This window comes from Pterocles gutturalis, unplaced genomic scaffold, assembly GCF_000699245.1.
Source record: "Pterocles gutturalis isolate BGI_N339 unplaced genomic scaffold, ASM69924v1 scaffold12304, whole genome shotgun sequence".
Classification (NCBI taxonomy): Eukaryota; Metazoa; Chordata; class Aves; order Pterocliformes; family Pteroclidae; genus Pterocles; species Pterocles gutturalis.
In genome coordinates this window covers 18,143-30,196 of record NW_010133436.1, presented here as the reverse complement: position 1 = coordinate 30,196, position 12,054 = coordinate 18,143, and the positions used below count along the sequence as shown (strand labels likewise).

At 47.0% G+C, this 12,054-nt stretch overlaps 1 protein-coding gene across 1 annotated transcript in view; it reads right to left on the bottom strand.

The window, feature by feature from the left end:
• ETS1 (v-ets avian erythroblastosis virus E26 oncogene homolog 1) overlaps window positions 1–9,103 on the bottom strand; it is a gene marked incomplete at its 5' end in the record, with an annotated part of 19,509 nt that extends 10,406 nt beyond the window's left edge. The window contains 5 exons of the mRNA XM_010081237.1: window positions 2–251; window positions 3,839–4,087; window positions 5,009–5,086; window positions 8,399–8,599; window positions 8,946–9,103. Coding sequence (XP_010079539.1) covers window positions 2–251; window positions 3,839–4,087; window positions 5,009–5,086; window positions 8,399–8,599; window positions 8,946–9,103 — 936 coding nt within the window. The remainder of the gene's footprint in view (window position 1; window positions 252–3,838; window positions 4,088–5,008; window positions 5,087–8,398; window positions 8,600–8,945) is intronic.
• Window positions 9,104–12,054: the final 2,951 nt, after the last annotated feature.

Sequence of the window (12,054 nt, the reverse complement as noted above, 5' to 3'; positions counted from 1 at the left end):
AGCGAGGCCGGCATCAGGAATGACAGGCTTGTCCTTGTTCATATCGGCCCGATCTCGAACATAGTCCTTGAAGGTGCCTTTGGGCTTGTGGTTGGGCAGGGCGGCGGGGTAGTCCTCCGAGTCGAAGCTGTCGTAGGAAGGGACGCGCTGCAGGCTCTGGAAGGAGGACTGGCTGCTCCAGGACTGTGTCAGGCGGTCGCAGCTGTCATAGCTCTCTATGCTCTCGAAGGAGTCCTGGCCGCCCAGTTTACCTGCCAAGAAGACGGGCATGTGAGATGTGGCTGGCCAGTACAGGGATGCTCCAGCTTGCCACGGCCAGGAGAATGATGCTTCGCTTGCCCACTGTGCAGGCAGAAGGCAAGCAGGCAAATAATGCTGGCCCATCGTGTCTCATCTCCAAACAAACTCAAAAATATAGCCTGAAACTGGGACATTTTTGTTATCTTCGTAATTCAGAGCAGGGCTGTCTGAGCCACGGAGAATTTCAGGCAGCAAAGGGAGGCAAAGTCAGGGGAAAAACCTAAAGTCCTGACCCTCTGCCTATGACTGGGGCTAACTGGAAATTGTCTTCTGTTTCAAAAAGGCAATGGCAGAGAAATAATCCACTTTAGACAGATATTCAAGGTTCAGTTCAGGTGCCAGGACCTCTTGCTGCTGAAAGCTATAGGTCTGCAACAAGTCCCACTTCTATCTGCCAGCCCTATAGAAATGCTGCTCAGGTATATTCCAGGGCACTGGACACCCACCTTTTTTACTTTTGATGTTTCCTACTAAACTATACAGCAGCATTTTATTGCCATATGTTACAACCAGCTTCCACCCCCCCCAAAATCCCCAAACAGCAGCAGATTTGATGGAAGAGGAGAGCAAAAGGCTGAGAGCTCAAACAGTTATTTTTCCAGTTCTGGTAAGGTGAGCACAGCTGGATTGTATCAAAGCTACTCTCTGGGGTATTTTTAGTAAAAAGCAGAACACGAGAGGCCGGATCCTAATCAATGCTGTGCTGCTTTACACCCATTAGAGACAAGTATACCCTCTGTCCTTAAAGCAGAGAGCTAAAAAAGGATCCAAAGAACAAACTGAAATTGCTCCCTCTGATCTCCCATATGCTGCCGATTGCTCAACATCTTTACTGACAAACGAAGAGCGTAACAGGATCATTTAAGTTCACTAATTTCCCAAACCGGGCTAAAAACAGCTGCTGGGATTGTGCAAGAACTCCTGGAGAAATTTCCATTGGCAGAGCTACCCGCAGCTTGGGCCCAGAGAGTAAATCACAAGGGAACGGGAACGTGGAAGGACGCTGGCGCGCTCCCCCAGACTTTTATTGTGTTGTAGTTTGAAGAGCACTTGCTGCGAAAAGACTCAACTACCGTAGGCTCTGTCCTGACTGCTGGCTTGAGCTCCACGCATCTCCTCCTTCATCCTCAAAAGGTGTTCTGCCTTCAGCCAAACCAACTTCCAAGCCAGCACTGACTTACTTCAAATCAGAGATTCCGGTTTAAGCTCATCTTCCCCTTAATGTGAGTTCATTAGACTGGTCTAAGACACAAAATTTCCCCTTCAATCCCTCCTTGCTAGTTGCTTCCAATGAGCCCAACCTTCAAATGATTCTGCTGGCAATCTCCACGCTTCAAACTCATTTTTTTTCTTTTAGTTTTTTTGAGAATTTCACAGAATACACTCCAATCACTTCCTAAATCCTGCTAAGGGGAAAATAACACTGCTTCATTAATCGGCGTGACCACTTCCCTGAGAAGTCCTGCGGCACAAGCTCGTTTAGAAAAGGAATTAAAAACCTGCCAGATGAACAGCCGCAGTGTCGGAGACGTGACTTGGGGCATTTCATTGAAAATTCATCTAAATTTGACCTAAACATGAGCCTTTGGAAAAAAATCACATCTTGCACCTCCTCGGGAGAAACTTGTTAAAAGAGTTTGGCAGCTACATTGTCCAACCAGACATCCTCAGTGATAAGGCAGAGTGAAACAACTCCCATGGGATCACAAAATCAACTCCTCAAGCCCACACAAAGAAAAGCAAGAGGCGACTATGTGGAAAACCTTCATCCTAAACTTCCCAAGTGCTTGACTTGGCGACTGACTAGCCCTTTAATCTAGTAGAAGGTAAAGATGTAAGTAAATATAAATTAACTGGGCTCTGCTCTATCTTAAAGCTTCTTTCTACCACTCTGGGAGGATTTAAGCCACCCAAAGGCCCTTCTATCTGGCTGAAATGTAGTTTAGTGTGAGCACAGCCGCAGCTTGTTGCATTTCTTCCATTGCAATCAGTTTGTTAAAGTGTTTGCTAACACCAGGGGCCCCTGGGACCCACCAGGCTCTTTCTTCCATCCCCTGGGGCTTTTTTTAGGCTTGCCAGTGAGAACAAGCTCAAGGTAGGATTGCAAAATCACCTATGTTAAAGAAAAGGTCAAGAAAAGGGAAAGACACTGATGGAAGATAGCCAGGAAAACAACTCCAGCGAGGTGAGCTTACCCAAAATCCTACCACCGCTGCCCTTTTGGCTCACCATATCGTCCCATTCACCTCTCTCATATTAACACTCAGCCAGCAGCAGCAGCAGAGGTAAGAATACAAATAATAACTTTCCTGTCGTTAGCTCTCCCAGCTTGGAAAAAGAATGTGGAACTTCAAATGAGCTCCGCTGAGCAAGGCAAACGTTGGAAAAAGAATGTGGAACTTCAAATGAGCACCGCTGAGCAAAGCAAACGCGATGCAGACCTGTAAAGGGGCTCTGGATTTCACAGGGAACCAGCCCATCTTCAGCTCTCGTAGCTGGATGAATGGGTTGAAATGTTCGACATCAAACCTGGCTCACAGCAACGCGCTACTACAATAAATCTGAGGCACGGAGACACCTGGATTCTATTCAGGGTGCGATCGCAGGCAGGTCAGATCTCTTCTCCGTGCCTGAGGTTCCCTACCTGGATGCAGGAGATAATGATACCCTTTTGTCAGTGACTTTGAGCTCTATGGATTCAACTTTTGCTTTGAATACCTACTGTGAGCCAGATCCTCAGCCTTGCATTAAGCGACATAATTACAAAGTAGCCGGGCATCTGGGCTGCATGTGTTCAGAATTTAATAATATTAATTGAAAAGGCATTTGGGCTCCGATCCTCAGAAGTGTTTAGGTGTTTAAATCCCATCATCTCAAACAGGGATCATGTCCCTGTAACTCTTTGGAGATGCAGGGCTGTAGCACAAGGATACAGGGGGTCCTGCAGCTCTGTCGCTGGCTCAACCCATGACGTCTGCATCTCCTAACAAAGCACAGCGCTTGGGTTCACCAGGTTATCAGTTCAAGCAAACAGCCACCAAAATCAATGCAGATAATGGATAAAAACTTTGGATCATCAAGTGTAAAACCCTTCAGAGCCTTGGACAGTAATTCCTGACGAGAATTGTGGGGTTTTGCCTGCTCTCCGAGGAAAATGAGATTTATCCAACCACACAGCAGTCTGTCCTCCCTAATAACCTTTAAAGCTTATTTCAACTTCAAACTCAAGTTTGACATCAAAGTACAGAGCCAGAAATGCCACATTTTTGCAGATGTTGTAAAAACGCCAGCAGAATAGAGAAAAGAAAGACCTTCTTCATGTTTTCCCCAGGCAGAAAGGCAGGGAGGGCTCAAAGCCATCAGGGAACCCATCTGGGAGTTCAATCTCACAAGATTTATAGATTTTTTTTTGCTGGCATTGCACAATGTCCTGATGGCCTTGGCCCCCCCAAAGCACTGTCTATCTCCTACAGAGGGGAGGGCAGCGCTTCTTGTTGATATAGGTGGAGAAAAAGATCAGGAGACAACCCGACTTTACCTCGACTGGTACGTCCCATGCACATGTTATCGGGCGTTACCACTTCTTGCTTGATCGTGAAGTAGTCTGTCTGCAGGGAGTCCGTCTGGACCGGGTCCCGCAGGATGACCGAGGGATAGTCGTTCTCGTACTTGAGGGACAGGAGCTCTTCTGAGCTGATGGGATGGAGGGTCTGGTAGGATTCTGTGATGAAGCTGGGCTCGGAGAACTCAGAGGGTGGCACACACTGTGCGTGTTCGATGCCATAACCTGCCGGCAGAACAGGAGGGTCAGAAAGCACCACAAACACCAACAGGTCAAAGAAACTAGAGCGTTGCTCACTCCCCCTCCAGTATCGCATATCACAGTGAGATTTGAGGTCTGCAGTGCAAGAGGAGATTGCTTTTGGATTTAAAACACCTGGCACAACTGGGCACTCATTTTCAGTAAGGTTTCTAAACGCTACAGAGAGATGGGGTCTTATAATTGCAGCAATTTAAAAAAAAAAGACTTCTTCAACCACCATCAACGTGCGTTACACCGAACTCCTCTCAAGCAAGCTACTAGTGGGGAAAAAAAGCTGGAAAATCATGAAGAGCGTGGTCTCAGCAAAGGAGATATATGGCAAAGAAGTTTAATTGATGCTTGTAATAGATGAGTCACCTCCGCTGTCACCTTTCCCCACTGGCCACAGCCTGGAATCCCAACTACGGTGAGCTGGGGTTTTCTGCTGGGTCATTAAATACATCACGGATTTCAAATGCCATTAAAGAACACCTCCAAACCAATGGCAATGGGAAGTGCAGGAGTCTAGATTGATGATTCGTCCCTTTCCTTGATAGGTTCCTACCTAGCAATCCAGAATTAAGCCTTCTTCCCCCATTCCCTCCCTTTTTTAATATGTTTTTAAAATTTCCCAATGTTCTGGAGCGTTAAGGTTGCTTTTCAGGTCTGCTGAGCTACGGCTTCAAACAAACAGCGCTTGCAAAATCAGATTATGGCATCTCATGGCAGTCACCAAAAAATACAGATGGCTTCTAAATACACCCCAAAAATGACACGCTTTTGCATGCTCTGCCACAACAGAGCAACAACTGCATGGTGCAATCTCCAGGTGATGTAGAGAAATCTCTAATAGGTGGCACTTCCATGCCTAGAAGCACCAGGATGATGCTGATAATTGAGACTTACTAATGAAGTAGTCTGAAGTATAGCGGGATTCTGGATATGCTGTGTTCACTCCGTTCGCTGGGAAGGGTTTTACCTCTTCTGCAAAGAGAAAAGGAAGGAAATGTCACATCTCTATAGGCATACCGTGCTTTGCAAGACTTGCTGTAACGCAGAGAGGTCACAACTTCCTAAAATGCTCCTCTCCGGGTTCAACTGGGATGTTCAAAGGAAAAGAAATGAGTTAGGAGCTGAAATCCCAGTGGAAAAAGTGCTCGATGCACTCGAGTTCCTTTGGGAATCCTCGCTGCAGGCATGCCCAAATTGAAACAAACAAAAAAAACCCAAACCAGAACAGCAACAACTTTCTCAATCAGAGGCTCCAGGTGGTTCTGAAATACTAGTTGCATAATTTCCTCGCTTGCCTCAATTTTTGTCGTCTTTCGTTCTCTTGAGGATTGCTTATCAGGCTTACACGTATGAGCTCACAAAAAAAAAACCTACCATACAAGGCCAGTTGTTTTTCCTGCAAAAGCCCCTATTTTTAGACCAGCAGTAGGTGTGTGCAAGCGAGTGGGCAACACAGACCAAAACCAGTTCCTACAACCCCAAATTAATGCTCCCTCCCAGCCTACACAGCATCTTTTACTTTACACCTGATGCAGGGAGAGGGTCCCACGCTCAGAAAAATTTTGTGGCACTGTCCATCACCCAACTGGTGATGGGCAGCAGGCAAAATTTTAGCCTTTCTATAGGCATAACAAACCGAGAAAGATCATGGATCACATCAGAGCACAGATTCTCCTCTTTCCATTGCTTTTTCCAAGCATTTTGGGCTTGGCGCTGAATTTGCTTTCCCATGTACAAAGCCACATTGCTCCTACCCTGACCAATTTTTCCATTAACACCTTACTCATTCCAGCACGGTATGTGGGCAGAGATACCAGCATGGGAGTTTTTATTTTCTTTGCAGAGGGTAACCATAATAAAAACCACCCAGACAACTCCGGGTTCTGTTTATTTCTGCTGAAACTAAAGAGAAGCGAAATGAAGATAACGCACATTCGCTCACAAGGAACCTAATTTTGGCCCTCTCTCCTGGGGATTGCAGGGTGGAAAATATTCTGGAACAAAAGGAGGTTTTGTGCAAAAACAGAGAGACCTAATGAGAAACGCTCTTGTCCTCTCCCCACGGTGTTTGCCAAGGGGCAGGGTGGGTGACCACAGAGAAAAGAAATCAACCTTCAGCTAGGCTTACAGTCAAGTGGAGGGCACTGCTGACTGCTGGTAACTGAGGAGGTTATTTTAGGCAGAAATTGGGGAAAAAAAAAAAGAAAAAAAAAAAGACTGAAAATACCCAAATCCACGCAGGGAAAAGTCGCCCCATCTGCTGCCATTTTTAAACCCTGAGCAGCCTGTGGTACATGAGTCACTGGCAGAAAGCGCTCACGAGGGAGGCACGGTAGATGAAGGGACAGCAAGGTCACAGCCGGTCCCAGCACGACCCGATGGCAGCGGGGTCACAGCGCTATAGGTAAAGGCAAACATTTTGGGGTTAACCACCACTCCCAGCATCAACACCCCCAAGTGATGCTGGTGGGTGGCTGGGGAAGATGGAAGAGGCAGGGACCAGCAAGCTGGACCCTGAATCCATGGGGAAACCTTGATCTCTTCACATTTCACATCCCCAAGTGGGGACAACTTCTTCCTGGGGAGAGATGTGACAGGGACAGTTTTGCCCATGATGTTTGTACAGCACCAGCACAACAGAACCCAGATCTTGTCAGGGGTTTGGAGATGTACTGCCAGTAAGGCGAGTCCCACGATTCACAGGGAACAGGACTTAGTCCTTGGGGTGAGGCTGGTTATTTCTTGGGAGCTCTTCTTAGTTACTTGCCAAATACTTTGCAGATTTTGCCCTTCTGGGAAGTGTGTTAGGAACCCACCAGAGAAGCTAAGGCTCAGCTTATGCAAGAAGTGAGAAAGTCACCAGTAAAACCGAACACAGAATGGAGACTTCTTGGTTCCCACGGCTATGCGTGGAAACACAGAAACTCAGCTTTATTCTTTTTCATCCTTTCAGAAGCAAAGCTGCAAGAGGCACAAAGATTTCCAGTTGTTTTGTAAAAGCTCCTCTGTCTCAGACCTTTCGCATCCTCATCATCGCAGCATCTGAACACCCTCACCTGTCAACGCCGTAAGGAAACACGCTCCCTACTTTGCTGTGAAACTACAGCACCAAGTTCATCTCCACGCCTAGGGGAATCTGCAGGAAGGAGCAAAGCTCAGCTCTGATGCAAGGTCAGTCCTTGCAGCACATCGCACCCCTCTCCAGCGGATTACAGCACGAAGAAATGAAAGAAGGGTTGCGGGAAGGTAGAGCTGCGGAGAAATCGGACTGACCGCAATGTTTGGCTTTGTTTGGTTAAAGTGCTTGCTGTTGATCTAAGCACTCAAATAAAAATGATGCAAAACAAAAAGAACAGAACAGAAAGAGAGTCAAAGAGCAGAAAAACAGCCTGTCGTGCACAGACCCTGGGAAGAGCCGTGTTTACCTTTTGCAAACCACAGGTAGCAGTAAAATTAGTAATCAGCAATTAACATCCATTTGTCAATGGTTTCCTGGAAGGCATAACTTTCCTCCCCCCTCCCTTTCCTGCCACCAGGACGGGCCCACTGACAAGCACGCAGGGTCGGTATGACAGCACAAGGGATATTCCAGGAAAGCAAAGAGCTCTGCACAAAAACAAGCGAGAGAAAGAGCCCAGATTTGCTGCTGCAAACGGCACATGGCTCAATTAAGGGTGTTAAGCTCTTCACCCTCTTTTTCAAAACCATCCCAGGTTAAGTGTTGCTTGTGCATGCAGATGCTATGAAATCAGCACCCAAAATCAATGTGTGTGTCAATGAAAATTAATGTCCTTAAATGCTGGCATGTGGGACTGGCACAGATGGCTTCTGCTGGGGACACAGCCCCCCTTAACAAAAGACCGTGACACCTTTTGGGCCATGAAAAAGAAAAACAGCTTCCAACCCCAACTGGGAAATGAGGGTGGGATTTTGGTGGTATTGTTGTACCCAGTTCCACTGAAGGAAGTAGTAAAATTCACAACGGGAGCTGAATGAGCCGAGTAAGAATGCTTTGGAAAATCCCACCGTCGTTTCCAGGCAGGCAGAGCATCCCTGCCCGCTGTGGAGTCCTGCCAAGCAGCCAGCGCAAACACCCTTCCTCTTTCAAGAAGTGCCAGGATTTGCGTTGCCTGCCGCTGGTTGGGATGCCCGTTTGAAATCCTACTGGAAAGTTGGGTTGAAAGCTGCTTTTACTGGGATTAAAGCCCAAGGTGAACACCTCATTGCACAGCCAGGCTTTGGAAAAGCTCCAAATCAGGCAAGCCATTCACCCCAGAGACTCACCTTTCTGCAAGATCTCCAGGTGTTCCCAGAGGATATCTCCCACAAAGTCAGGCGCTAGCTCCAGGAAGCACTCCTTGCCCAGGGCGCAGAGGGCAGCTCCGTTCATGCAAAATTTCTGGAAATCCACTCCCTTGAGGCTAAACTCGTTCACCGCCCACATCACCCAGTCCCGCACGTGCGTCTCCGTCCACTGCTGGGGATCTGCACCAAGGGGTTGGAGAAAAGATCCATGAATGTGCAACCACAAGGCACTTCCCCAGGAAAACAGGACACAAACAGTGTCCTGCACTGCACTTGCCCAACCTCATCCCATAGAGATCGGCAGTCCATCGGCACAAGGGTAAAACGTGGTGGAACACCAACCTATGGTTTGGATCAGCCCTATTTGCAGAAATATGTCATAGATGAAATGAACTTGGGATTTTTAAAAATCCCACCAGTTCTCTGACCCCTTCTCCCACCCATTTCTCCACTTTTCTTGGCGACCTGGCAGGAGGATGTGATCTCTGCGGCTACGATGGTTGCTCACTGGGAAACCGCGTCTTACCTTTGGGGATTCCCAGCCGCTGTTGCTCTTTGGCGAAGCCACTGAAGGTGGCTTTCAATGCCTGAGACATCATTTCTTTGCTGCTGGGAGTTAATAAAGGCACATCGGCACATTCCATATCTGAAAGAAGAGAGAAAAGTGGCCGTAAGGACACGGGACTGGGAAAGATGACAGAAGTCTTCATAACACGGCAGATGTTGAACTGTCAGAAAAACAGAGCACTCCATTTCATTTTTTTCTTCTGAAATTGTCACACCCAGACCTATAAATCTATACCCTTCTTAAATACAAGAAAAATAAGCGTGCTTATAGTAAACCTGTGCTTAAAGGGCATAGAGGAGCCACACGTGGTGAGATTGGTTACACGGAGCACATGGTCTCCCTACAACTCAACCATTTATATGCTACTGGAAATTCGACGGTGATATCAAGGACCTTTACAGACATCACCGCAGGTGGCATCTGGAGCCTGGGAGATAGCTGAGCAGCTCCAGATAAAGATAAAGCAGGGAGAAAAGCATCTCTGAGTTACCGCTCCACCTCTGGGCATCCTGGTCCAAAGAAAAGCAAGAGGGGGGGGAAAAAAATGAATTTTAAAGAATCACGGGCAATCCTGGAAACAGTAAGGCTGAGGGAGGATGAAGAACCGGGAGAAAACCCATCTGAGGAGAGAGGGAAAACAAAGAGCTGGAAAATCCCACATTAGCACAGAGTTACATCACGCGCAGCCCATACGACACGATTTGGGGTGAGTCACCGAACAATGCTCAGCTGCCCCATGGGAGAGCGCGGGGCCAAGCCGTGAGCCGAGACTTGGAGTAAATCCTGATGAGAAGCAAAGCTCTTCCTTTCTTTTTTTTTTTTTTTTCCTCTTTTTCTAATTTATTGGGAAGGAGGCGGGTATTCGTAGCCAAAGAGTTTCATAAACAAAAGCAACCGTTCAAAAAAAAAAAAAATCCTCAATCTGAATAAAGGTTTGGCTCTTTTTCATATACTTTCATCATTCCTAAAAAACATCTTTCGCAGAGAAGGAAAGCCTCGTAGAACCACTGTCTCGAACGGCTGAACTTTATCAGTCTCCTGTGTAAATCTTCCACCTGAGGCTGGTTTAGCACTGGAGCCTATTGGAAATTTTTCAATGCAAACTGTTCTCAGTGGAAAAATGCAACATGCGTGAGCTTTTGGGGTGTTTCAACGAACGTCTGGATGTAGCCATCAAAAATCACAGAATTCTCTGTTTTGTGGAAATCCCAGCCGATCCCAGGTACCATTTAAAGTCCAAACAACACCACGTTGGGGTTTTTTTTTCCAAGTGGGAAACCAGGCGTTGGGTCACTAACCCCCCAAGAGCAGCTCTGCAGCACAGGGTGAGGCTGACCATGCCGCCAAACATCCCCAAACCATCAGCTGGATGCACCAAATGCAGTTCCACCATCGAACCAAAAAAAAGCCAATTTTCTTTCTCCACCTTTGCACCTTCAACTTATTGTCCTCAAGTAAAAGATGTGCAAAATCACCCCCTCTATTTGCAGCTCCCTCCAAGGCATTCAAATAATGGATTTGCACTTTTCTTTGCTCAGGTAGGACGAGTAAAATCCCCAACACTGAGCCTCTCAGGACCCGATTCCTCCCCCTTACCCCACCACATAAAGGTCCCTGCCACAGTGGAAGACCTTTGAAAGCAAATAATCCATTCCAAAAAGCTATCTGGCAAATTACACTTCATTATTTACTCGATTTGGCTGGAGAGGGCACGGAAAAACGAGCAAGGCACCCTCGCCTATCTCTGTTCTCCATCTGCTTGCTTTGAGATAACGCTGGGAGAAAGTGGTTCCGTGCCCCTTTCCCTTCATCCTCATGTTACATTTTAATGCTTCGTTTGCTGGGCTCTGTGGTTACAGGGACCACCCAGGAATCCGCTCCCCTCCGCCGGGGCTGGTTAAACGGCAGCTCACTGCTCCCGGCTGCTATGGGAAGATGAGTCAGAGTTAAGCTAAAGAAAACGTTTTCTAACCCCAATTTTCTTGACACTGAATCACTCGTGAAAACCTGAGCAGAGATGACCTCCTTAGGCAAGCCACGAAGAGCGCCAGGGTGCGTGTAAAATCTTATTTTTATCTCTGCAATACAAGCGAGTACCTATCGCCGATCCCCCCGTTCTCTCCGGCAGGATTCGTGGGGTTGGGTTCGCACATTCTCAGCGAATCGATTTTTCAGTAGCGGCGGGGACAAGGTTTCGGTTTAGGAAGGTGAACGCTGAGCTCTGCACAAACAAGATGTCAAAACAGGGAAGACTTAAAAGTGATTCCCAGGGACGAGGTCAGCAGGGAAGCAAACAGTCTATTTTCAAATTAAAAAAAAAAAAAAAAATTCTAAAGCTAAGTGCCAGAGGAGGGGTTCTATTTAAACTCCAAAATAAACCAAAATGTGCATTTCAAGGCTTCTCCTTCAAAATACCTTGCACTCGGCAGATTTAGGATTGAAACATCATCTACTCTTTTTTTTTCCTTAGACCATAGCTACTGCTTAAAATTTCTTTAGAAGACAAAACAGCCAAAAAGCCCCAAGCCTGCTAACGCTTGCAGAAGCCTTATTTTAGTCAGCAGCATCCCACTTCTAGAGAAAAGCTCACCGTGTAAAACTAACCGTGTTTGTAAAGCTCGGCATACGTGTTTGTGGACAAGTCCGAGCTGTGTGATCCGAAAGAGATGGGGGGGACAGATGGTTTTTCATCTAAATTCTGCCACTGCCAGTTTTGAGATAAGGAATTTACGTAAATATCACTTTCTTGGTTAATCCCTGCGTGTCCAGGGAGCACGAGGGGCTTTACCCGGCTCTGCCCGACGCAGCTTTGCTGGATCAAGCCCTGGTGATGTCCTCCAGCACCCGCAGACAAATTCTTCGCCTTCAGTTTGGGATGCCTAAAGGTCAGAGCCAAGCAGAATTTCGGTGACAAAAGCAACCCAGGCTTAGCTCCCCTGGTTTCAGCTTTCACCGCCATCTGAAACCTGTTTCCGAGATTTTAATCAATCTCACACAAATAAAATGTCTCCTTTTGTGTACCTCCTGCTGTCCCCAAAGTACACACACGGGCTCGGAAGAAATAGAT